This window comes from Drosophila mauritiana, chromosome 2R, assembly GCF_004382145.1.
Source record: "Drosophila mauritiana strain mau12 chromosome 2R, ASM438214v1, whole genome shotgun sequence".
Taxonomy (NCBI): Eukaryota; Metazoa; Arthropoda; class Insecta; order Diptera; family Drosophilidae; genus Drosophila; species Drosophila mauritiana.
The window spans coordinates 22829445-22852118 of record NC_046668.1 but is presented as its reverse complement, the minus strand read 5'-3'; the positions used below and the strand labels follow the sequence as shown (position 1 = coordinate 22852118).

Below are 22674 nucleotides of genomic sequence, written 5' to 3'. Positions count from 1 at the left end.
GCTCTGGGTTTTTCGGAGCAATTGGCAAGTCTATGTGCGCTCTTCCGACGATCTCTTCACCAAGGCATAGTATAGTATCGCCTCAATTGGCGGTGGCCGCGGTGTCGCTGCCAGTTTTTCAGCCCCAACACGTCGTCCAGCTGAGCTGCACTTGATGACCGGCGGGACTGGCGGCCACGCTCCGCTGGCTCCCTTTAATACACCTACGGCCGCGGGTCCAGATTGTCTTTCTAATGAGTGCGGCATAATTAGAGGGTCGGGCGGCGGTCTTCCCATATCGCAAGTGTGCACAAAGAGAAACATTGGGCTGGAAACCTCAACAGAAAACCATATACTCCCTAGCTAAGGTTTTTAAATTTAAATATTTTTTATGTTTGCTTGTGATTCAAATTTATAAAACTGCTTTGACTAGAAGCACTCTAGACTAAGATTCCAAGTATCCAGCTGGTGTCTAAGTTTCTTTGGAGCCCCTCCGGGCCAGCGTCATGATTTTGGCCACAGCTGTGCGCTCGCAACTGGAAGTCAGGTTCTGCTCAAACTTGGCAGCAGATCGGTGCAATTATGGCCAGTGTGTGGGCTGTCACCAGAACACCTTGATGACGGCATATATGGCCACTGGTGGGGCTGACTGCTTGGACTGACGAGGCTTCTCTGTGGAACACATGCTGCTCTTCTTTTGTTTTACTCGGGAGGCACATAAATCTTGAACTTGCCTCTACATTCTGTGAACCCAGCGCCCTTGCAACCTCGAAATTCCAGGTGCGAGTACAGGTAGCTGTGACACCTCGGAGACCTCGAATTGTTGTTATTTTCTGCCGTATTTCCCTTGAAGCGGCCCGGTGCTGTTTATACTTTAGTTCTACCAATATTTATGATTATTATGCGTGTTCCTCTGTTTCGGTTCTACGGGTGTGGGGAAAACTTGGATGAAGTGGACGAATTATTCTTTTGAGACGTGAGAGAATTCTCTAAGGACCCTCAATCATCACCTTTTGGCATTAAAAGTACTTTACATAAATTAAATATAAACATAGTTTTAAGAATGAAGAATAATTTATTATAAGCCAATTTATTGGTAAGCCAAAACAGCTAAGTTACATCATGCAAGCTCTAAACAGCATAGGCTGGCCACCTCGTTGTGTGAACCACTCTGGTCGCGGATAATAAATTCCTTAATTCCTCCATCCGTCAAAAAGGGGAAGTCCAAGCAACAGTCGTCGGGGGGACAATCGAACAAACCGAAAACCACCCCATTGAACAGCAACAGGACATGGAGTTCCGGAGGGACCAGGCCGATTCCCAGAAGGCGGCCGGGGGGAATCAGGACTACGTAGCCCGGGGTAACTGTCAATGTTTGGCGTCCGGAAAATGTATGAACTCCAGCCGAATTTATAGTATTAACCTTGATATAGCCGTGTGGAGCTACTAGCAAATTAAGTCTGAGAAAAATTCAATGTGTGTAGATTGTCCAGGTCATTTATCAAATCACAATCGTTGCTGCAAGAAACTTAGCTACCGTCCTCACATCGACCCACCGTAATGGCCGAGCTTTTGTCCCGCGAGAAGGAACTCTTTAAGATAAACCAGGAGCTGAATCTCCTGACCCTCAGTCCAGCTGCCGAGGCCATGTATCCGGCGAAGGGGTCATCAAAATCCACTGCGGTGACGGTGCCGCGCTACGCTACCTTCCAGAAACAAAAGGGACCGAGCAGCCTGCTCCGGAAGAAGGGTCCTCCCACAGCGTCCACGAAGGCAGCACCGAAAGCTTCACCTGGCAGAGAGGCGGTGCCCGATATGAGTCTGCTGACCAAATCCAAGCCCGCTGCCGGACCCACCTCTCCCACCCCCCGCCATCTTTCCAAATTTAGTACCTTTACGAAGGATATGAGCAGCAAGACGGCCACGTATGTGAAGTACCGGAACCCAAACTTCAGCGAAAGTCCTTCCTTGGACGAACTACTGCGTAACGACGCTGATGAGGCAAACCGAAATCCAGATGTGGTCGAAGTGGAGGTCACTCAGAAGCGAGAGAGTACAACCGTCGTCAATGGCCAGCTCAAGAAGCAGGTCACCAAGGACAACTTTATCAAGTAAGAAAGCCCAAAGACTAAAAATAATAAAATAATATATTCTGAGAATACATGACTAATTTTTGCCTTTTAGATTCCTCAAGGCCAAGGTGGCCATTTTGGAAGAGGATCACGCTCAACACGCCGGAGAGTTGACCCGACAGAAGGAGCAGCTTGAGCACGCCTTGGAAGCGCAACGCAAGTCCGAGCACCAGCGCGACCAGGCGATCAACTCCAACAAGCACCTCTCCGAGCAACTGATGCGGGCCGAACGGCAGAGCGAAGTTTTCACCCAGCGCCAGAAGGAGCAGCAGCTCGAGTTCATCACCCAGCAGCGGGAGCTGGAGCTGCTGAAGCGGGATGCCAAGGTTTCCAGGCAGACGAACATAAACCTGGAGAACCGACTGTCCCGCCTCCAGGAGGATGCAGACGCTGCCCGCCAGGAACTCAAGCTGCTGCGCGAGGAGCAGCGCGACCAGTTGGAGGCGCATCGGAAGGAACTAAAGCTGCGAGACAGCCGGATCCGGGCCCTAAAGCGCCAGCGCGGCGACCTGCTCAACGCGTACAAGAAGCAGCTCTACATGATCGACAACCTGAAGCGCCAGACCATCTGTTTGGAGCAGTCGGCGGCCATCGGATTCGGCGAGAAGGAGTTCAACAAGGTGCTCGACTGGAATGCCAAGACGTGAACCCTTCTGCAATTTGAAATCCAGCCTAGGTTAAGCATAACTCAGCTATGTACATAAGTGGAATATAATTACATTTTATGGTCTCACTCGAAAAACTCCCCAGGCAATCTAGTTTTCAATTATCCCGCGGTAACTCGATTAGGCGCGCGGCATCCTTCTGCTCGGTTGGCGAGTATAAAAGTCGGGGATTCGCCTTGTTTTGTCACAGAATCATCCGGCTTCTAACGCAGCTCAGACCTTCCTTCGTTCACTGCCCACAACGCTCACCGAAAACTGCAAGATGGCTCTTCGATTCACGCTCACTCTGCTCCTGGTCACGATCCTGGTCGCAGCCATACTTTTGGGCTCCAGTGAGGCAGCCTACAGGAAGCCTCCGTTCAACGGCAGCATCTTCGGCAAACGCAACAGCCTAGGTAAGCCGAAATCCGTATTCCGGTAAAGCCTTCACCCATATCCCCTTCCAGACTACGACAGCGCCAAGATGAGCGCCGTTTGCGAGGTGGCCATGGAGGCGTGTCCCATGTGGTTTCCCCAGAACGACAGCAAATAGGACCACGCCCTGCGACTCCGCCTCCAAGAACTGATCTCGAGCCTACGACTAACACACCAGCGACAGGTGGGCAGATGCTGTGCCTGCTCGTGCGACTGAATGTGGAAATGCCGGACGTTAAAAAAGTCATGTATAAAATTTATAATGTAAGCCGTGCATATAGGTACATAGAACTTATGCCATACATATACATACAATACTCAATAAACTTACAGCACTGAACTCGCTCTCCTGCTTCAAATTATTGAAATATTCTATTAGATACCTGCGAACAGCACTCGCTTGAGATACAATGGGATTTAAATTAAAATACGGATTACTGATTTCCTAGTGGGTCCTGGGGGCTCGACCCCGCCCCCTCTGCCTCAGTTCGTTGACGTGCTTGCGCAGATTGCCAATGTAATCGGTCATGGAGGAGGTGAGGGCCTAAAAATCAACATCGAAACATTTATCCAATAAACGAAAAATAAGTATGTGTTGAACGGCACTTACCGCATCCAGGACATAGCGAGGAATATAGCCTTTTAGGTCTAGGCAAAGCACCCACTCCACAATGCAGCTATCCGATTTGCCAACGATTTCTCGAAACGCAAACCCACTGACAATGTTCTGCCCTCTGAAAATTGAAAAGTCAACCGACCGTAATTGTGTACTTTCATCCAATTGTATAGTCCTGAAACCAACCTTGTGTATTTGGGTGAAGGTGGAACGGCAGCATATTGCACACTAATCGCCGAAGTGACCCAAACCTTGTCCTTGGTTTTGCCCACGCTGGGTACATTTGGTTTTGTCATGTTATTCGCTTCGCCGTCGACCTTGTCCTTAGCATCCTCGAACTCGTCCTGATCCAGTGGCGGCGGCTCCTCGTCAAAGTTCACGATGGGACCTAGGCTCTTGGCGCCCAAGCTGTTGCCCAGGGTGTCGAAAGGCATAGCGGCTCCCTTGGATGAACTGGGAAACGTTGCCTTGCAACTAGACACGCTACTGGGCAGCAGAGGGGTGTTTGAGTCACCATCGGAAATGGTACTAACACTACCCTCGCAAGACCGATTTAGACTGATGTTCCCGTCATCGCTGCTGAGCTGAGCCGTCTCATCGTCATCGCAGATTTGACCATTGTAAAAGAGCCTACAAGACCGCAAGTTCACGAAGTCGCGGCTCTTCACCATGCCACCTCCTCCGCCCACAGATACCTGATAGGTAATATCGGTGTAGGAGTTGATTTTCTGTGCGAAAGACTCAATATAATGAGGACTTTTAAATCGTCATGTAGGGTGCCTACTCACGCGTACTATTTTGGACTCCAAAAGAGCAGGATTCCACTTGGGGCAGTCCTCAATGCGATAGAACAGATCTTCCATCAGAGCCTTTGCAGGATACTTGATGCGAGCCTGTGAAGTGTACGTATAGGAAGAAATATTCCCTGATCATTGCTTTACACTTACCGTCAACTTGTAAATCTTTCCAATCTTGTCGCGCTGAGTGCTGTGTATGGTGTCGCCTTTCTGGGTAACCTTTTCCACCTTCCAGTCACTAGACTCAATGATCTCGTAGGCCTTTCGAAGGCAATCCAATCCCATTTGTGTGTACTCATCATCCTGTAATGCGAACGAATAAAAAATCTTAGAAATGCGGGAAAAACTCCCAGAACTACCGATGTCATTGGATCAGACTCTTTAGAGATATGGGGACGAAATCAATCGTGCTTCACTTTATATTCTCACTAGATTCATTTTCTTATTCTGAACAGACTTAAAAATGCGCATTCATGAATAGCATACCAACTCATCCTCCTCGTCGGAATGACGAGCCGTGTCCATGAGTGAATAAAAATCGGTTACACTTTGCGGAGGCCGTTCTTGCTCAATCAAAATGGCAGGCTGATCCATGGGCGTGCGATCATTTGAAGTCATAGCTTAAATGGAAAAATCAATGAATATAAAATCTGAGATCGGGATCTGTATGCGTGACTTACTCCGGAAATAGTGTTGGGCATGTCGCTCTTGAGGAATCACCCTACAGTCCAGGAACCAGGCTTCTCCCCAAGCCAGTATGAACGAGGTTATTATGAGGATTACCTCAAATACCTGCTGCTTTGAATCCAGCCACTGAAAGATGCGCACGAAATTATCTAAGAGTACATTAAGGTGGCTGGTTTCTCAGTCTTACATCGAACACAAACACCTTGGAGATGAGGAACAAGCAAGACCCACTTGTAGAGAGCTGCAGAAATAATAAGATATACAAGAAATTCGGTAATTGGAAAGGATTACCATACCGCTATGATGGACCAGTGATTGATGTACAATACGGCGTAGAAAAATATAAGCACCACAAATCGGCAGATAGCAACGGCTACAACATCAAAGAGCGATTTGTAAATGGTGTACTCCACGATTTGTTTGTGGAAGGCAGTGAATATATTGTCTCCATTGATCTGGGAACAGAAATGCATGATAAGTCGCATCGTAATCTCATTGGAATGCCTCCAACCCCTACCACAATGCAAATGAGCCACAGCAGCGAAACGAAGACCAAGTCGAATGTGACGAAGAGGCAGAAAAACCTTCGAACCACGGACATCCTGCCATCCTGCATGTAACCGGCCAAGAAGTCCTCCGTAATCAGGTTAATGGAATGTGCCCGTGCTGAAGTCGGTGGGAGATCGTTGTGGCTTGGACGGGATATATCACTTAACCATTGCTATACTCACACATATCATACTGCATGTTATAGGCGCTATTTCCCTGCCGAGCGTTGGACAGGATGAGCTGGGCGGTACTGCGGACATCACTTGGATCCATATTGGACGTGGCGAGCGGTTATATTTGGCTTAGCTCATGTCTGGAAATAAAGGAAACCATGTACGTATACTAGAGTTCTCATATTGAAGACCTTTGCAAGCAAATGTAAATAAACCTAGTTTTCGAATCTGGAGCAGATTCAGTTTCAGTTATAGATTATGGGCAGTTATAGATTGCCGATACGCACAAATGACTCGTCAGCCTGGAGTTCTTTGTTTTTTGTTTTTACCCAGCCATAAACAAATGGTATCGTATTATCTGGCCAGAACCCGCATAATTTGCGAGGAGTACCTCTATATTTCCGGTTAGCACAGGTTGGTTAAGTTAATTACTCTCTAATACTAGAAGGTCCACAACTAATTCCGGCACTAATAATGCTATTAGAGTTGCAGTTGGCCCAATTTATATTAATTGCACTATCGAAACAAAAGGAACACCGACTGCAAGAAACAAATCAGCTGTTTAGTGTGCCGAGCTGGGAAAACACCAAAAAAACCGAGTTCCAAAAAAATACCAAAATTCTTTGCCGCGCATTTGCGGTGCTCCAAAGATTTGAAAACCAGTGTCGCTGAAAGTTTTATTAAAGCCCTGTGCTCAATTACTTAAGTGTATTGAAATAATTTTAATGTCGTCGTAGGGCTTGTCCGTCTTGGGGTTCGCCTTGGAATTGCAAATGTTGAGAACCACCTCCATGCCGCGATAAACTCTTCCGAACACCGTGTGCTTGTTGTCGAGCCAAGGCTGCAAATGGAGATTGGTTAGTCAATCCAGTAAAGTAAGCTAATCACCGCTGCATTCATCCTCACCGTGGGCAGGACTGTGATAAAGAACTGGCTGCCATTCGTGTTCGGACCCGCGTTAGCCATGCTGACCGTGTAGGGCCGATCGTGTTTCAGGCTTGGCACGAACTCGTCTTTGAAATCGCTGCCCCAAATGGATTTGCCGCCCGTGCCCGTTCCCGTGGGATCGCCAGTCTGCACCATGAAGCCCTTGATCACGCGATGGAATATGTGGCCATTGTAGTAACTGACAATAAAATGTGATTGCAATGGGACAGTTCTCAACAGTTGACGTATATATAATACCCATTTTTCGCATGAACACAGAAGTTCTCAACCGTCTTTGGAACCTCCTTGAAGAACAGCCTCATGTGGATATCGCCTTTCGTGGTGTGTAGCACCACGTTCTCGTAGATGCGTTGCACGACTAGAATAGATGAAACATTTTGTAATTAATTGTTCTTGAAATATCTGATAGGAATAACCTTCGTCTTAAAATATTGTTGGCGTGCAATAGAAACATATTTTGGGTTAGTTAAGAAAGGTTAATGGGATAAGCCAAACCAAAATACCTGAGGCTTCCGGCACGGCGATAATGTCCTCCTTCGAGGGCTTCTCGTTGAAAATATCACGGTCGACATCCTGCAGATCCGAGGGCAGTCTTCGGCTGTACAAGTAGAAGCGGCTTTTCCTAATAAGAGTAGTAGAATGGACATGATGATACAGCAGAGACATAACTAAAAATCGGTATGAACTAACTTGTAGGCAGTGCAAAAGGCTGTCGGATCATTGAGGATATTCTGGAGAGCTGGGTTTTCACTGGCCTCTTGCTCCATTGTTATAGCAGCTTTTTGGCGCTTAATTCTTCCTTGGAACAAGGCCACCTGGAGGGGCCGTATGTTGTCGGTTTTTCCTAGAATTGTGACGCACCGATTCGTGACCACATTGATCACCTTGATGCCCAGCATCGTTGGGTAGAGCAAGAAGTTGCCAGTGCTGTCAAATAAAATATTAAGGGTTGCATTCTGGGCAGTCTTCTCCAGATCCCGCTCAGCCGCCATTCTGTAATTTATATCTTTAAATCAATAAATAATAACTATGTTACTCTAGTTTACCTTCTGCCAAACTCCATGTTGGGCAGGGCGTGCTTCGTTTGCTGCATTTGGGTGTATGTAGATAGAGCTTCATCGAATACCCGGATCAACTTGCCCGTGTTGAACTGAAAGACGCGGACCTTGCGATCTGTGGAAATGGCGGCAAAACGCTTTCCATCCGGCGTGGCAGCTAAGCCCGTGACTTGGGTCTTCTGTTTTGCAAACTCAAAGAGGCCTAAAAGATTAATATTTCAGTTGAGTCTAGGTTCACATAGCTTAATCATCGAACTTTACTTGTGTCTAGCTTGGAGTCAAAATTCACCAGGCGCTGTGGAAACTTGTAATCGTACTTGGAGTTTTGCCAGTATTCCAGAATACCATTGCGATCGACAGAAATGACGGTATCCATTGCCACATTGAAGCACATTGCCACCACGGGGGACGAGTGAAGTTTCTCCAAGGTGTGAAGGGCTTCTCCGCCTCCTTGCCCGTCGTAGATGTGTATGCGGCTGCTCTCTGAATCCGAGCTGGAGGAAGAGCAATCAGAATCCAAATCTCCAGCTATTGATAAGGTACTTACATGGCCAGTGCTTGTACGGCATCTCCCGGCCCATTTATCCACTCGCTGCACTGCGGCGTATAGCCCAATCGAATGATGTTGATCATGTCGAAGTTGACTACATCGAAGACCTTGGCTGTCTGATCCGTGGCCGCCGAGCATAGCAGCGTGCCGCTGTCATTGGTGGTCAGTGATTTGATGGGGACTGCAACAAACTCTTGGTCAAACGAGGAAATACACGTTATGTGGGTCAAGAACCTACCGAGGTGGCTGCGGAAGTGCTTGACGAACTCGATGCCCAGCTCGCCCTTCTTCCAGAATTTGATGTGTCCATCCAGACTGGCGGTCACCACGAAATCCGTCTTCGTGCACACCAAATGGGTGATCACATCGCGGTGCATGTAGCTCCTCTCATAGCTCTCAGCATTTGGCAGGTTCTCCAGGTAGATGTGTTCATAGGGCAGGACTATTTATTGATTAGGTTTAGTCAAATTAAATCTAAGGCTTCATATTAACCCTTCTTTTTCTTGGCGGGCACAGGAGCGCTCTGCTCTGACGGCATGGGTCCAATCCAGGCGTCCTCCTCGGCTTTCGCCTCTTTTTCGGATGACACTGCTTCCTCCTGAGGTCCATCCTCCTCCTCCGGGGCACTGCGCTTTAGGTCTTCCTTGGTTTTATCACTCATTTCGGAAAATAATAAACAAAATACGGCTGAACTAGTTTGCCGCCGATTAAACAGTGTTGGTTAACAGTCAAAAGCAGCTGATTCGAATGCTTCTGCGATATCTTTGAACGAATATCCTGCATTTTAACTCAATACTAAAAGAAACCAGAAAAATAAATTGAATTACCAATAAGTGGCTAACTGCGCACATTAATTAGCCAAATCGAAGCGAAACTCCATCAGTACTTTCCGTCTTTCGCGCTCAATCAGCTGTTTGCGAGCACTTACAAAAGTTGTCCGCGCTCTTATGCGAATACCGCGCAATATTCACACAAATTGCAAACACAACAAGGCACTGGGATTTAAACAAATCGTTTGTATATAAAAACGCAAGCCTAGCGATGCAGAACATAGCGGACGAGGAGGGCGCGACGCCCAGCCACGCGCCAGGGGGCGTGGCCGCATCTGGAGCTGCCGAGGGCGACGATGGCGGCGGAGGAAGCGGTGGCAAGAACAGCGCCAGCGGCAACGGCAACAACAACGCCAGCGGTGGCGGCATCATTGTTTTGAGAGCTGCGCTGGGAGAGAACGAGGCGAGAGCGGTAATCAATAAATGGCGGGTACGCGAGGGACAATTCGTGTCGGCTGCCCAAATCCTGTTTCTTTACCAGCCCGTGAGCGAGGACGCGAAGGACGCGGGAAAGCCGGGCGGGGACAGTGCCATCCAGAGGTACAAGTCCCAGCGCGCCGGAGTGGTGAAGAAGCGGCTTCGCAAGGAAGGGGAGCTTCTTACGAAGGGGTGAGTTTGGGGGTTGCACTCGGGCGGCGAGTGGGCGTGGGGGAATGCAATTATGCAGCCGTATACACACTAACCGAGCCTGTTCTTTAGGGATGCCATTCTGGAGCTGTCCGAGTGCATACACACCACGGTCATCAAGGACATGTGCGCGGACTGCGGAGCCGACTTGCGTCAGAACGAGAATGTGAGTGCGCATTGCCACCCGCCTCAATGGGCATATCGAATAATTAAACATTCAACCCGCAGGGACAGACCTCCGAGGCCTCGGTGCCAATGGTGCACACCATGCCCGATCTTAAGGTCACCCAGAAGCTGGCCCAGAAGCTCGGGCACGACGACACGCGCCGCCTGCTGGCGGACAGGAAGCTGGTCCTGCTCGTCGATCTCGATCAGACGGTGATCCATACCACCAACGACACTGTGCCGGACAACATCAAGGGCATCTACCATTTCCAGCTGTACGGCCCGCATTCCCCGTGGTACCACACGCGCCTGCGCCCCGGCACGGCTGAGTTTCTGGAGCGCATGTCCCAGCTGTACGAGCTGCACATTTGCACTTTTGGTGCGCGCAACTACGCGCACATGATTGCCCAGCTGCTGGATCCGGAGGGCAAGTTCTTCTCGCACAGGATTCTGTCCAGAGACGAGTGTTTCAACGCCACCAGCAAGACGGACAATTTGAAGTGCGTTTCTAAACCCAAAAGCTGTTTGGATTTTCACTTGGTTTTTCCAATACGTTAATCGAAAAGTGAAAATCACCAGCAAATTTATCGTGTTAAACAATAGCCGACCAATTGTACATTACAGGGCTCTTTTTCCGAATGGCGATTCCATGGTGTGCATCATAGACGATCGCGAGGATGTGTGGAACATGGCTTCCAATTTGATTCAGGTTAAGCCCTACCACTTCTTTCAACACACTGGTGACATCAATGCCCCGCCGGGCTTGTCCAAGCATGAACTGGATGGCGAAGGCGTTGACTTCAAAGGTGGGTGCTCCAGCAAGCTGTCTTGAATGTTTCTAACGATGTTACCATTTGTTGCAGAGATTACCGAGAAACATGGGGACAAAGATAAGACGGAATCCAGCAGCGAAGTCAAATCAGAAGACAACGATAAGGGCGATAATACCGTCACAAGCACGAGCAAAGATGACGATGTAAACGAGGAGTCGGTAGACGTGTTCGAACTAGAGGGCGATGCCAAGGATCCAGAGGTTTCCAACGCCTCAAGCGCTACAGAAGCACCCAAAGAGCCGAGAGACAAATTGAATGGCAAGACTAATACAGAGGATATTGTGGTCATAGACGACAGCTCATCTGGCTCACCAGATGCTGAAAAAGCAGCCAGCGATGGCGAAGACGTAGTTGTTATTGATGATAATTCCAAGGAGAGCACAAAAGCCGAGGTGCCCCCCACGCCGGCAGAAAATAACGAGGTTGTGGCCTCATCCACCACTTCGCCGGAGGAGAAGCGACCGTCTGCTGACGCGGATGTGGCCACCACGTCTAAGACGCCCAGCTTACGAGCACCGCTCGAGGGGCAAAAGCAGATAGAGATTGAAGACCCCGACGATTACCTGCTGTATCTAGAGGTCATACTTCGTAACATTCACAAGCGATTCTATTCTATTTACGACGAGACCACGGAAATACCCGATCTAAAGGTCATCGTTCCGAAGATTCGGAGCGAAGTGCTGCGCGGCAAGAACCTGGTGTTCTCTGGCCTGGTGCCCACGCAGATGAAGCTTGAGCAGTCGCGGGCATATTTCATAGCCAAGAGCCTGGGAGCCGAAGTGAAGCCCAATATTGGCAAGGAGATAACGCATCTAGTGGCGGTCAACGCAGGCACCTACAAGGTTAACGCCGCCAAAAAAGAGCCTGCCATCAAAGTGGTCAATGCGAATTGGTTGTGGACCTGCGCCGAGCGCTGGGAGCATGTGGAAGAGAAGCTCTTTCCACTGGACCGAAAGGTCCGCAACAAGGGTCGTCAGCCACCCGCCCATTGCCATAGTCCCGAGCACGTGGTCAACTACAGCGAGCGTTCGGAGATCTCACCCTCGAGCAGCAAGCAGCAGGAGGAGCAGAGCGGCAACTTCCGTGAAACGCTGAATCCGCTGCTGGTCTTCACCAACGCAGATATCGAGTCCATGAATAAGGACTACGAAACATTCTTCGAGTCAGACTCGTCCAGCGACGAGGGTCCTGTAAATTTTGGTGAGTAGTTTACTTATTAATCCATGTCACCGACTCTAATCGAACACATCTTTAATTACTCAAGAAAATCCACCAATGGACAAGAAGCTGTTGAAGAGAAAGCGCGAAGATGATAATTCCAACAGGGCTCACGACTTTTTCACGCGAAGCGAGGATATAATGATTGGAGCGCCCAACCTCGTGGAGGTGGACATTAGCTCGAACGAGGAGGCCGATGACAATAACGAGAAGGAGGACGATGACGATGAGATGCCCAGCGCCAAGTTTAGGAGAGGTAGCCCGTCCGCACAAAAGTTGTCTTAACAATTAATATTTGAATCAATGTTCCAGGGGAGGACCTGCCCTCCGACCTGGAGCTTGGATCCGAGTCCAACAGCGAGAAGGAACCGGAGGACGAGGACGACGGCGAATGGAACATGATGGGCGCCGCTCTGGAAAGGGAGTTCCTCGGCCTGGAGGACTTTGACATGTAGAAATTCTGTAGCATCTGTGAACACATGGAGGCATCCCCGCATCCTGCTGGCCAGACACTCAAGACATATTTGATTCTCGGTAGACCATGATTGAAGGCCATGGATTGGGCTGTGTCCTTGAGTAGAACATCCAACTACACTTATGCTTAGGGTTCGCACTGTATGTATTAGCTGTTAATATGTACTTTAAAAGATAAGATAAGATAGCGCACACTCGCGGGCGGCCAGGACCTTCAATCGCGTACATTCTTGAATCAAAAACTCTCATTCTGATCTAATGTAAATTGAAGCCTACTGTAAATGTAAATGTTTTAAAAATAAATTCCGTTTCAGCGGACTAGTACCTAGTGTTTAATTTTAAAACGAATGTACACCACACCAGTAGTTGTTTATTGTTTGCGTTGTGTTTGTAATACAAATCCACATTAAACTTGAACAAATATACTAGTAATATCCAGCTGAAGTTTTACTCTTCGCTACGTTTTGTTAAGGGCTCGCTGCTCCTTGAAGCGGCTAACCCGCTTCTTGGGCGCATGCGAGTCGATGAACTTGCCCGGGGGCAGAGGCTCCGGCGCAGTCGGCTCCTTCTCCACGAGATCATGCATGACCTTTTGGTAGGCGCTCATGTCGCGCAGGTCGTCGTCCAAGGTGCGCTCCTTCTTCTTTTGCTTCCGGCCCTTCTTTCCCTTCTTGGGCTGCTGGTTGACATTATGCGGCTCCAGGTCCACAGCAGATTTGTTTCGTAGGATCGACTTTATCGCTGATTCAGGGTCAGTAGAGGAATCGGGCTTGGAGAACTGCGCTCGGTCCTTCTCATACTTCTCATAGCAATCAGAGGGGTTTCCAGGTATGTCACGGCTTTGATCACTACTGGGCGAAGGTATGGCACCGGAATGTGTGCAACTTATGTCTGAAGAATTGGGCTTGGAGAACTGTAAGGCCAGGACGTTAGCTTATGATCTGATCGAAATTACATGATCTTACCTGACTTCTGGGATCTTCATAGGCTGATCCACGCGCAGCTTCGCTCAATATGGGAACTTTAACTTGCTCCTCGCCTTCAAAACCGTTCACATAGATAGGAAACGAATCATTCAGCCGCGCTCGGTCCTTCTCATACTTGTCATAGAAATCAGAGGGTTTTCCTGGTATGCCATCGCTTTGATCACTACTGGGCGAAGGTATGGCACCGGAATGTGTGAAACTTATGTGTAAAGTGTTGATGAGTCCCGTAGACTCTTCCATAATTCGATTGAGCAAATCGAAGTCCTGGACACTCTGGTTTTCCTTGACAAACTCAATGTTCCTTTCTACTTTTTGCAAGATATCCTGATTTGATTGACGTTTTGTTTTAATGGATACGGGTTGTGGATCTCCTGCTGGTTTAACAGGGGCATTTAGCTTAATTATATCCCTCGAGTTCTTTTTCGCATTGGGCAACATTTCGGCAACGGTCTCCTCCCTTCTGAATTCAAGTTTTTCGTCGTCGAGGGCAAACGAAATGCGACGTTTATTTGTGCTGGCTTCAGGTGCAGTCAAAAGCTCTTCGTTTGGCTCCTCTGGAAGATGACTGTTTTCGACTACTACCTCCTCTTCCTCGCTGGCCTCCAGCTCCTGCTCAAATATCAAATCCTGTAGGTCGTCCTCTAGCATGACCACCACATTCATCAAGTGAATCAGCTCATCGCTTATAAAGTTGACCTTTTGTATCTTCCTCATTTTTGCTTTGAGTACATACAGTTGAGCTCTGAGGAACGGCTCACGATCTTCGTTGGGCAGCAGCGCCATCTGCTCCCGTATGGTTCGCACCTCTTCCTCCTGGTCACCGTCATCATCATCATCGTCATCTTCTGATATGGCTTCCTGTATTTCCACGTTTTTTTTGGTGCCTGCAGTGCGTTTTTTGGAAGATGGAGTTTCTGTTTCTCCGGACATGAGCTGGCGCACTAGTTTATCCGTTGTTTTAAGGCTTTCTTCTGCTTCTGAGCTGAGCTCCGCGGCTTCGTTCTGCTCCTCGGCTTCCAGTTTCTTCCACAGCTCATCCTCCTCTTCCTGGGTTAAGGATTTTAGACTACTTTCGTTGTTGGATTTCTGAGGTTCTTGACTCAGCATATCGTGCAACTGACCCTCGTCGATATTATCTGGATCTAGACCCAGTTCCTCCATCATTTCTCGCTCTTCTAGCTTCCGCAGCACTTCATTATCTTTCTCCGCAGGTTCCACCTCCCGTTCGAGCCGCTCCTTCTGCTTTTGCTGACGCATTCGCTTTCTGTGCTCCGCCAACCACTTGTTGTGAGACTCCTCGTTGAAATCCTCCACAATTTCTACTTGGTCGCCACTGGGAACCGCCCCCTCCGCAAATGGAGTGTAGAGTTTTTTCCTGTTGGACGAGCGTAAACATTACTCTTCCCTACTTCTGTGTACTGATTCACTTACTGCCACAGATCGTTCTCTACGGCCAGCTTCTTCAGCTGCTCTTCGGCCAGCTTCAGGCGGTACTGGCAGATCTCCTTGGCCTTGTGGGCGGAGCAGGCGGAGAAGTAGCCCTCGTAGTGACCCACCAAAAGCTCGTTGGTGTGGATCAGCTCGCCGGGCATCAGCGCCTTCCGTCCAATGGGCACCATAACCTCCACGCTGAGATTCTGGGCGAACTTGTCCAAGTTCCGGACGGTGCTCTCATTATCGCGCTTGAAGGCTTCCCAGCGCTCTGTCTCGCTGGCGTTCGTTTGGAGGGCCTGTCGTACATGGTTTCATAAAGTATATACCCCAGTTTCTCCACTCATATATGGTAATTAATAACATTACCTGTAGCAGAGCATCCTCTCGCCGGTCCATTGTTATTGTTGTTTGCCACTTTAGTGTGACCGTAGGTCTGTCAAAAAAAAATAAACTCTAATGCATTTTCATATAAATAATTCTATGTGTTTCTTAATTTTATTCTATTTATGTGTTACGTAATAAAAACGTAATGCGAAACAATGTGTTAGTTAAATTTGATTTGTTTAAAAATGTACTAACGCGAGTCTGCGCGCCTTTTGACATTCAAAAGCTTGTACATTTAAATTATTTTATAGGGGTTGCACCTTCATATTTTTCTGTAGGAAAATAAAAAATAAGCCTTTCTCGAATTTCATATTCGACAAAAGCTATACTTTTCCTCAAATCAGAAAACTTAACTACCAAACATCCCAGCTAGCAAACAACGTAGATAAGAGCAGAAGAGCTCCATATGTCCGTCCGATAATAAATCTGATCCATACGACCCAACTACAACCAATTTCCATTTGGTGATAACCAACCTGCGACCACCATATGTGGACATTAGATAGGGGGACAGGTTAGGCAAACATACCAGGTGATTACGACTAATTATTGTGATTGATTTGAACTTTATTAGGTTGCGGGCATTTGCTAGACACAAGCTCACTCGTAAATATTAGGAACGCATCCCAGATTAGCTTCTGTCCGGACTAAGTCACATTGAACAGATGGCTTCGTGGGTCGCGCTACATGGACTGATGGGTCGGCTAGTTCTTTTTCGGGTTTCCACTCACAACATGAGCTGGGGACATGGTTCCTAGATGGTTGACACGGTATATATGTACATAGAAAATATACAGGAATAAAGCTTTTTTGTCCTACAATCCGACCGCCTCAATTGCGATGCGTGTTGGAAGCTGAGCTCCCGAGTACGGGAAAGTGTTTGGTCAGCTCATGCGCCTGCTGGTGGCCCTTTAAGTCGGCGGAGATGAGGATCTGTTTGCACACCTTGCAAACTTCAAGCGCGGGCAAGGATTTGCGCTCGGCGGGCGGCAAGCTGTTCAGGTGTTGTTTGTGCACTAAGTAAAGTTCCTGGAAATGGTGCAAAGAATGGAGTTACTCTATTTATGTGGTTTTGCAAACGGGTCTTACCTGTTGCTTGCTTATGTCCGGCAGCATGGCCAGCAGCTCCGGGAACAGGTTGTAAAATGAGCTCAGCATGGCGCACTGGCAGTGCTCGTAATAGGCTTGGCCAGAACAGGATCCGTCGCGGAACTTGGACGAAAGCAAACGGAATTCGTTCAATGCCTCTGGGGTCTTCAGTAGGGACATAACCTCATCAACCAATTTCTGGACGCAAAACAAATGCTTTTTAAGTTAATGTTTTCTAACTAAATCGCAAACGACGTTCGCTTACCTGATTCCTGATCTCGGTGTTTGGTGGATCGGTGTACGTATACGGACTGGGTACAATGTCATACGACTCGCCCAGCGAACTGGTGAACGTGAGATTGTTGGGCAGCTTGGCCACCGAGTTAACAGTCACGTTAGACACGAATCCTGGTGGTGGTTTTAGCGGTCCACCTGGTTTCAAGCCGGGTGGCGCACGTATTGGCGTAGGCGGAGCCCCATTGGCTTTTTGTTCGTTGTTATTATTTCTCTCCTTCGGTTTGGCCGTCTTAGGCTGATTCTCCTGGTTGCTCTTCTTATCCTTTTGCTTTTTATCCTTTTTATTTGTCTGCTGCTCTTGGACATTGTTATTGCTTGCCTTGGGAGCAGGTTTCGATGTTGGACTCGGCAGAACCGGGGCCGGCGCCACTTTGGCCTTGCGATTCTCCAGCTCACGCTGCTTTTTCTCGTTAACTGGCTTCGACCAGTTCAATGAGGGAGATCCACTGCTGGGCTTTGGAGCAGTCGCCCTGTTCGAGCTGGCGCTGGCACTCGGTCCGAGGCTAGGGAATTCCGCCGCAGTAAGTTTGGGAGCACTCTTCTTCAAAGCCTCCTGGCGCGCTTTGGCCTCGTCCTCCTCCTTTTGTACCATTTGAAGCTTTTGGAAAGTGCTCGGGCTAGCCACTGACACGTAGTCATCGGCCAGAGACCGATGCTTAGCTGAGATGTTCGCCATCGGCAGTGCCGATCCGCTGGGCAGCATATCCTCCTCCAGGTTGCGCAGATTCTTCTTGTTTCCCTTACCCGGTAATGCAGGAAAGTCTACTTGCGGCGTAGCAGCCTTTTTGGGCACAGCTGCTGGTCGATTTGACACATGCAGTAGCATTCCGTTACCGGGAGGCCCACTTCGACTGCCAGAACCTGCCACGCTTGTGGGTTTTTTAAAGACAGCGGCCACGGGTTGCTGCGATTGAGCAGCCCTGGCGGCAATGCTGCTGCTGGTGGGCCCAGTAACGCCACCTCCATTTCCTCCTCCCAGGGCCGGGAAGTTTTCTTTGGTCCGAGCAAGACCAGAAGTTCCACTAAGATTGCGCATCGAGGGCGGCGGCGGTCTTACCAAGGATACGCTGGGAGCTGTGGAAGCGCCTCTCAATGTGGGAAACTGCTCCTCGTTACCAGCATCAATGCTCACATGGCGCTGGGTAATCGAAGGCAAATCGTTCTGGTAGTCGTTGTGATCGTCATTCCTGTAAGGTTTAACATTCTAAGCGTGCCTTCTACAAATCGGATGGGCGTCCACTCACCTGGTTCTCACGTTGGCTATGCCCTGCTCCGTCTGCCCACTACGTCCACGAGGCCCCAAAGTGATCTCCACCTGCAAGGTGCGCGTCTGCTTGGCCTGCTGCTTGTTGAGGGACTTGCCGTGCACGTTGGCCACGTGCGCCTTGTACTCGATTTCGTTGCGGAATGCGCCAACGAACTGCTCGGTGGCGCACTTACCCTCCTCGCAGAGAAAGTGCTCCTCCCGGAAATGTTCCGCCAGATCCGCATAGTCATTGTAGAACTCATTGCAGCCATCGGCGTCGCAAAAGTGGCAAAAGTAGTGCTCACGGCGCAAATGACGGAACAACTCATCACGGTCCACGAAGCGTTTATTGCAGTATTCGCACAACGGATGACCGCGATGCGACCGATTGTCTGGATCGCCCTTGGTGTTGTGTAGCTGCAGCTCCGCCTGAGTGTAGCACCTCCGTTCGAAGGTGAAGATATTGAGAGTCTCGACGCACAGGTCACAGTACAGAAGGTGGTGCTCGCTGCGCACATGGTTGCGAAGGCCCTCGAACGTGCGGTATGGAGGTGCATCGCATCTGCAATTTAACGGAGAAGGGTGAGCCTCAATCGTGCAACTCAAGTGCCAGGCAGGATACTCACTTCGGGCAGGGATGGTCGAGCAGTTTGAAGAACTGCTGTCTTATCTCTGCGGTGCAGAAGCCGATGCGGTACTTCTTGCTGTATAAATCGGAGCGGTTATTGGCCTCCAGTTCGCGATAGGGCAGCTTGTCCAGAGTGAACAAAACCTGCAAATGTTTTAGAATTAGCTAGATTTTTCTAGACGAGCACAGAACTTACCTTGGACAGGACGTGGCGGCAGATGGGGCACTCGTTCTGCTGACAGAGGACCCTCATTCGAGTGGAGCACTCGTAGCACACGGGATGATCACAGTCACCGATGGAGAAAATTTCCACGTTCTTGAAGCACACCACGCAGGCGTTGTCGTCGTTGCCAGTATAGCTGTCTAAGGCATCCGGTTTGACAGCAGCGTTATCAGTGGTGGTGTTGGCCACTCCGGCTTTGGGACGGCGGTGGAACGACGGCCTTGCCGCGGATCTCGGCTTTCCGTTATGCATTTCACTAGAGATTTTGCAGCGAATGGAGGTGGGGAAGTTACTTGTTGCCACGGGCACTTGGAAATGTACGTGTAACGATTGCTTTCGGATAAATCAGCTGGGGTTTCTTGGATCCCCCGGTTGGTTTACTCTTTTGGAATCTCTCGTCAGCAAAATGAAGGGGAATTTTCGCAACGCCAACTCGAAAGCAAGACAACACGCACACACGACAGACGAAAAGAAAACTGAGAATTTAGAAAACTCGATTACCTACGTTATCGATGACACTGCTCGGATCCGCCGTAGCACCGATAGTTCCCTGTTGGAAGCTTTGTTAATGTTAAGTTAACATAGCCAGAATTTGGATAATTTCGCAACGATCAGTAACGACTCCAAGTAAAGCTTTTTGATTTCGAATTTATGAAAAATTCAATCGCTTTTTTGAAACTTTCAAAATATTTCTATCTTCTGGTTTTGCATGAATATATTCACAGAATATTTTCTTTAAGTTTTTACGATTTGACGAAAACTAAATAATCTTAAAAAGTTTTATAGTTATCTTCTATATAGTGGAAGCTTTGTTTAATAATTATATTTATAATATTGTGTTTTATATATCTTGTGCTTAATAATTATAATCTTATAGTTTTTATATAATAATAATTATAATAATAGTTCTGATTGTATGAAAAAAGTGAAGTTCATTCTCCATGGGAAATTAATATTAATTTTCTGAGCAACACTGTTAACTGTAAAATCGGGTCCTATCGGCCTATCGATAGACTCAACTCAGGGCTGAAGAAAATGTTGGCGAAAATTACAAGGAGTTCATTTTACGCTTCACGTGCGGTCGCTCGCTTGTCCGGTTCGATTCCAACGTCACCAGCGGCCCTTGCCAGCAATTGCAGATATATTCAGATAGAGCGGAAGCGCACGAAACCACACGAGATGGCTCTGTACGAAACCGTTGAGAAGGGCGCCAAGAATTCGCCGAGCTACAGCCTGTATTTCAGTGAGTAGAGCAGCGCATTGGGGCCGAATGTGAATGTGACCCGGCTTAACCTTTTGCTTCCGCATTTGCAAGTAACCCAAACAAGGTGCAGTTGCTGCACCTAGAATTAGTTGATCGGTACCGGACTGATTACGCAACAGGTCAAACCGGACTCTGCTTATTTAACTTGTCGCATTATCAGCACTATCAGCCGATCCGATTTGTCTTGCGTCGGAAATGGCGGAAACACCAAGAGTTTCGGCCCCTTTGGTCTTATCTCTTGCCTTTATTAGCCCATATTCCAAATAGCAGATATCGAAACTGGTGGCTGAATTTCGGTTTACTGGCACGCGAATTAGTGACCTTTGTCTAGCCGACAGGTCCCCGGTCACTATCAATCAAATCGCGTGTCCAGGTGTCGCCCATATATCAGACATAATTATTTCTGGCCATTCTCCACAGAAAACAAGTGCGGCAATGTCATCTCGCCGATGCACGACATTCCACTGTACGCCAACGAGGAGAAAACCATCTACAACATGGTGGTGGAGGTGCCACGTTGGACCAACGCCAAAATGGAGGTTGGTCTGCCTGTCCCTACGATACATGCCCCTGAGTAATACGATAATTGCATGTCTGACCCTTAGATTAGCTTGAAGACCCCCATGAATCCCATCAAGCAGGACATCAAGAAGGGTAAGCTGCGCTTCGTGGCCAACTGCTTCCCGCACAAGGGCTACATCTGGAACTACGGAGCCCTGCCCCAGACCTGGGAGAACCCCGACCACATCGAGCCCTCCACCGGCTGTAAGGGCGACAACGATCCCATCGATGTCATCGAGATTGGCTACCGAGTGGCTAAGCGCGGCGACGTGCTGAAGGTCAAGGTGCTGGGCACCATTGCCTTGATTGACGAGGGCGAAACCGACTGGAAGATCATCGCCATCGATGTGAACGATCCGTTGGCCTCAAAGGTCAATGACATCGCCGATGTGGACCAGTACTTCCCGGGTCTGCTTCGTGCCACCGTTGAGTGGTTCAAGGTGGGTGGAATGTGATTTTCTTACGATTCCTTCTCTTACCCTTTGCATTTCGCAGATCTACAAGATCCCCGATGGCAAGCCTGAGAATCAGTTTGCTTTCAACGGCGATGCCAAGAATGCGGACTTTGCCAACACCATCATTGCCGAGACCCACAAGTTCTGGCAGAACTTGGTGCACCAGAGCCCCGCATCCGGCTCCATCTCCACGTGGGTTAAATGCCATTTCATACATTTACAAAAATCATAAGTACGTCCGTTTTGCAGCACCAACATCACCAACCGCAACTCGGAGCACGTCATTCCCAAGGAGGAGGCCGAGAAGATACTGGCCGAGGCCCCCGATGGCGGCCAGGTCGAGGAGGTGTCTGATACAGGTAAGGTTCACTATGTTAGATCGAACTTATAGCCGCTTCACCCGATCCCAACCAAAAACACGCTACTCCAACGCACGCTTTAACCACCAGTAACTTGCAAACAAATTGGTTACACAAACCCAACCTGCACGCTTACTAATAGCTACTTTAACTGGCCAGTTAGCAAACTAAATTGAGATTACTCCATGCTGTAAATACTGCTGAAACCCAATTCATGTAATTGGCTCGCTTGCGTTTGTTAATCGTTGTACATATACTTTATACTGAATGTTATCTTGAAATAAACCCTTTTTATACCCTCTTACGTCCTTTGTAATTGCAGTCGACACTTGGCATTTCATTCATCTCAAGTGAGATGTTCCCCTGGGCTGATTCCATCACAAGATCCACGATCTTTCTGTAGTCCAATCGAATCGAAAATGCTTGCACTTGTGAATTATTAATACTGAAATATATCGTACGTTGAATAAAGTTTTGCACCGCAATCAAATTCGCTGCCGACTCCTCTTGAAATATACAATCTTTATTTATATTTTACGACTAGATCCAAACAAGTTTAAATTAATTAATAGTTATGTAATCGTAGGGCATTGCAATACTACATAGAATCGAATCGAATTATGCCATGTGGGGTTGCTCAGATGTGATTTCCGTTCTATTGCAGGAGTGCATATGTGGGAAGGTGTGGAACGTAAAATTTATTGCCGTAACAAATTAACTTAAGCTTACGAAATAAAAGAAATGTACAACTCAGTTAGGCGTTATAAATATGTATAGAAATCTTTAAAAGAAGACAAAAATAGTTATATACATCAGACATTTTGATTCTTGTTCGTTTGTTCGTTCGTTTGTTTGTTTGCTTGTTTGTTTGTTCTCATATTTGTTTCTTGGCATAACCTTTTGCTTTCCTTCTGCGCGAAGAACTAAAAGAAATAAGCATAATTCACGTAATTCACTACAACTAAAAGCTCCACGAGACTGTTTCATGACAGATGATAGAAATAATATATAGACCAATTTAAACTTTCCGATA

At 48.2% G+C, this 22674-nt stretch overlaps 8 protein-coding genes across 11 annotated transcripts; 4 read left to right on the top strand and 4 right to left on the bottom strand.

Annotated features, from left to right (window-relative positions):
- Nucleotides 1-89: 89 nt before the first annotated feature.
- On the top strand, nucleotides 90-2943 carry LOC117136333 (testis-expressed protein 9). The gene is made up of 3 exons (XM_033297194.1): nucleotides 90-2090; nucleotides 2164-2787; nucleotides 2862-2943. The coding sequence occupies exons 1-2, from the start codon at nucleotides 1540-1542 to the stop codon at nucleotides 2756-2758; spliced, it is 1146 nt and encodes a 381-aa protein (XP_033153085.1). The 5' UTR covers nucleotides 90-1539; the 3' UTR covers nucleotides 2759-2787; nucleotides 2862-2943.
- A 36-nt stretch (nucleotides 2944-2979) lies between these two features.
- On the top strand, nucleotides 2980-3397 carry LOC117136334 (neuropeptide SIFamide). The gene is made up of 2 exons (XM_033297195.1): nucleotides 2980-3171; nucleotides 3223-3397. The coding sequence occupies exons 1-2, from the start codon at nucleotides 3039-3041 to the stop codon at nucleotides 3306-3308; spliced, it is 219 nt and encodes a 72-aa protein (XP_033153086.1). The 5' UTR covers nucleotides 2980-3038; the 3' UTR covers nucleotides 3309-3397.
- Nucleotides 3398-3446: 49 nt separating this feature from the next.
- LOC117136331 (steroidogenic acute regulatory protein-like) lies at nucleotides 3447-6561 on the bottom strand. Of its 3 annotated transcripts, none has more exons than XM_033297187.1 (12): nucleotides 6404-6561; nucleotides 6022-6152; nucleotides 5808-5956; nucleotides 5587-5745; nucleotides 5478-5531; nucleotides 5284-5416; nucleotides 5090-5223; nucleotides 4754-4906; nucleotides 4595-4699; nucleotides 3993-4534; nucleotides 3801-3924; nucleotides 3447-3734 (listed from the first exon to the last, which is right to left on the bottom strand). In XM_033297187.1, the coding sequence occupies exons 2-12, from the start codon at nucleotides 6110-6112 to the stop codon at nucleotides 3636-3638; spliced, it is 1743 nt and encodes a 580-aa protein (XP_033153078.1). In that variant the 5' UTR covers nucleotides 6113-6152; nucleotides 6404-6561; the 3' UTR covers nucleotides 3447-3635. The 3 variants fall into 3 exon arrangements, with proteins under 3 accessions (XP_033153078.1, XP_033153079.1, XP_033153080.1); XM_033297188.1 differs by lacking the exon at nucleotides 6404-6561 and adding an exon at nucleotides 6300-6390; XM_033297189.1 differs by lacking the exons at nucleotides 5090-5223; nucleotides 5284-5416; nucleotides 5478-5531; ... (2 more) ...; nucleotides 6022-6152; nucleotides 6404-6561 and adding an exon at nucleotides 4963-4995.
- Nucleotides 6562-6631: 70 nt separating this feature from the next.
- LOC117136330 (peptidylprolyl isomerase domain and WD repeat-containing protein 1) lies at nucleotides 6632-9291 on the bottom strand. Of its 2 annotated transcripts, XM_033297184.1 has the most exons (10): nucleotides 9061-9288; nucleotides 8807-9010; nucleotides 8566-8749; nucleotides 8280-8512; nucleotides 8007-8220; nucleotides 7651-7953; nucleotides 7464-7582; nucleotides 7198-7318; nucleotides 6919-7138; nucleotides 6632-6853 (listed from the first exon to the last, which is right to left on the bottom strand). In XM_033297184.1, the coding sequence occupies exons 1-10, from the start codon at nucleotides 9227-9229 to the stop codon at nucleotides 6707-6709; spliced, it is 1914 nt and encodes a 637-aa protein (XP_033153075.1). In that variant the 5' UTR covers nucleotides 9230-9288; the 3' UTR covers nucleotides 6632-6706. The 2 variants fall into 2 exon arrangements, with proteins under 2 accessions (XP_033153075.1, XP_033153076.1); XM_033297185.1 differs by lacking the exon at nucleotides 6632-6853 and having other exon boundaries at nucleotides 7046-7138; nucleotides 7198-7382; nucleotides 9061-9291.
- An 84-nt stretch (nucleotides 9292-9375) lies between these two features.
- On the top strand, nucleotides 9376-13051 carry LOC117136327 (RNA polymerase II subunit A C-terminal domain phosphatase). Its single transcript, XM_033297182.1, has 7 exons — nucleotides 9376-10007; nucleotides 10098-10191; nucleotides 10254-10690; nucleotides 10815-10996; nucleotides 11054-12223; nucleotides 12288-12497; nucleotides 12554-13051. The coding sequence occupies exons 1-7, from the start codon at nucleotides 9610-9612 to the stop codon at nucleotides 12694-12696; spliced, it is 2634 nt and encodes an 877-aa protein (XP_033153073.1). The 5' UTR covers nucleotides 9376-9609; the 3' UTR covers nucleotides 12697-13051.
- Nucleotides 13052-15603, bottom strand: LOC117136329 (unconventional prefoldin RPB5 interactor-like protein). Its single transcript, XM_033297183.1, has 4 exons — nucleotides 15502-15603; nucleotides 15133-15431; nucleotides 13681-15076; nucleotides 13052-13628 (listed from the first exon to the last, which is right to left on the bottom strand). The coding sequence occupies exons 1-4, from the start codon at nucleotides 15529-15531 to the stop codon at nucleotides 13173-13175; spliced, it is 2181 nt and encodes a 726-aa protein (XP_033153074.1). The 5' UTR covers nucleotides 15532-15603; the 3' UTR covers nucleotides 13052-13172.
- A 462-nt stretch (nucleotides 15604-16065) lies between these two features.
- Nucleotides 16066-19505, bottom strand: LOC117136830 (E3 ubiquitin-protein ligase ZNF598). The gene is made up of 6 exons (XM_033297909.1): nucleotides 18976-19505; nucleotides 18778-18923; nucleotides 18150-18713; nucleotides 16874-18092; nucleotides 16609-16806; nucleotides 16066-16548 (listed from the first exon to the last, which is right to left on the bottom strand). The coding sequence occupies exons 1-6, from the start codon at nucleotides 19252-19254 to the stop codon at nucleotides 16351-16353; spliced, it is 2604 nt and encodes an 867-aa protein (XP_033153800.1). The 5' UTR covers nucleotides 19255-19505; the 3' UTR covers nucleotides 16066-16350.
- A 517-nt stretch (nucleotides 19506-20022) lies between these two features.
- LOC117135694 (inorganic pyrophosphatase) lies at nucleotides 20023-22142 on the top strand. The gene is made up of 6 exons (XM_033296098.1): nucleotides 20023-20245; nucleotides 20687-20805; nucleotides 20872-21267; nucleotides 21323-21474; nucleotides 21532-21641; nucleotides 21964-22142. The coding sequence occupies exons 1-6, from the start codon at nucleotides 20038-20040 to the stop codon at nucleotides 21993-21995; spliced, it is 1017 nt and encodes a 338-aa protein (XP_033151989.1). The 5' UTR covers nucleotides 20023-20037; the 3' UTR covers nucleotides 21996-22142.
- The last annotated feature ends 532 nt before the right edge of the window (nucleotides 22143-22674 follow it).

Excerpts from the sequence above, each read along its gene's own strand:
- LOC117136333 (XM_033297194.1), top strand. The coding sequence starts at position 1,540 with ATGGCCGAGCTTTTGTCCCGCGAGAAGGAACTCTTTAAGATAAACCAG. Across the intron at positions 2,091-2,163 it reads ACCAAGGACAACTTTATCAA|ATTCCTCAAGGCCAAGGTGG; the intron begins GTAAGAAAGCCC and ends TTTGCCTTTTAG.
- LOC117136334 (XM_033297195.1), top strand. The coding sequence starts at position 3,039 with ATGGCTCTTCGATTCACGCTCACTCTGCTCCTGGTCACGATCCTGGTC. Across the intron at positions 3,172-3,222 it reads CGGCAAACGCAACAGCCTAG|ACTACGACAGCGCCAAGATG; the intron begins GTAAGCCGAAAT and ends ATCCCCTTCCAG.
- LOC117136331 (XM_033297187.1), bottom strand. The coding sequence starts at position 6,112 with ATGGATCCAAGTGATGTCCGCAGTACCGCCCAGCTCATCCTGTCCAAC. Across the intron at positions 5,746-5,807 it reads TGTGGCTCATTTGCATTGTG|ATCAATGGAGACAATATATT; the intron begins GTAGGGGTTGGA and ends TTCTGTTCCCAG. Across the intron at positions 4,535-4,594 it reads TGGAGTCCAAAATAGTACGC|AAAATCAACTCCTACACCGA; the intron begins GTGAGTAGGCAC and ends TCTTTCGCACAG.
- LOC117136330 (XM_033297184.1), bottom strand. The coding sequence starts at position 9,229 with ATGAGTGATAAAACCAAGGAAGACCTAAAGCGCAGTGCCCCGGAGGAG. Across the intron at positions 7,954-8,006 it reads AACATGGAGTTTGGCAGAAG|AATGGCGGCTGAGCGGGATC; the intron begins GTAAACTAGAGT and ends TATAAATTACAG. Across the intron at positions 7,583-7,650 it reads GCCTTTTGCACTGCCTACAA|GAAAAGCCGCTTCTACTTGT; the intron begins GTTAGTTCATAC and ends TACTCTTATTAG.
- LOC117136327 (XM_033297182.1), top strand. The coding sequence starts at position 9,610 with ATGCAGAACATAGCGGACGAGGAGGGCGCGACGCCCAGCCACGCGCCA. Across the intron at positions 10,008-10,097 it reads GGGGAGCTTCTTACGAAGGG|GGATGCCATTCTGGAGCTGT; the intron begins GTGAGTTTGGGG and ends CCTGTTCTTTAG. Across the intron at positions 12,224-12,287 it reads CGAGGGTCCTGTAAATTTTG|AAAATCCACCAATGGACAAG; the intron begins GTGAGTAGTTTA and ends TAATTACTCAAG.
- LOC117136329 (XM_033297183.1), bottom strand. The coding sequence starts at position 15,531 with ATGGACCGGCGAGAGGATGCTCTGCTACAG. Across the intron at positions 15,432-15,501 it reads GAGAGGATGCTCTGCTACAG|GCCCTCCAAACGAACGCCAG; the intron begins GTAATGTTATTA and ends CATGTACGACAG. Across the intron at positions 15,077-15,132 it reads GTAGAGAACGATCTGTGGCA|GAAAAAACTCTACACTCCAT; the intron begins GTAAGTGAATCA and ends CTCGTCCAACAG.
- LOC117136830 (XM_033297909.1), bottom strand. The coding sequence starts at position 19,254 with ATGCATAACGGAAAGCCGAGATCCGCGGCAAGGCCGTCGTTCCACCGC. Across the intron at positions 18,714-18,777 it reads CTCGACCATCCCTGCCCGAA|ATGCGATGCACCTCCATACC; the intron begins GTGAGTATCCTG and ends GTTAAATTGCAG. Across the intron at positions 16,807-16,873 it reads ACACCGAGATCAGGAATCAG|AAATTGGTTGATGAGGTTAT; the intron begins GTAAGCGAACGT and ends TTTTGCGTCCAG.
- LOC117135694 (XM_033296098.1), top strand. The coding sequence starts at position 20,038 with ATGTTGGCGAAAATTACAAGGAGTTCATTTTACGCTTCACGTGCGGTC. Across the intron at positions 21,475-21,531 it reads GCATCCGGCTCCATCTCCAC|CACCAACATCACCAACCGCA; the intron begins GTGGGTTAAATG and ends TCCGTTTTGCAG. Across the intron at positions 21,642-21,963 it reads CGAGGAGGTGTCTGATACAG|TCGACACTTGGCATTTCATT; the intron begins GTAAGGTTCACT and ends TTGTAATTGCAG.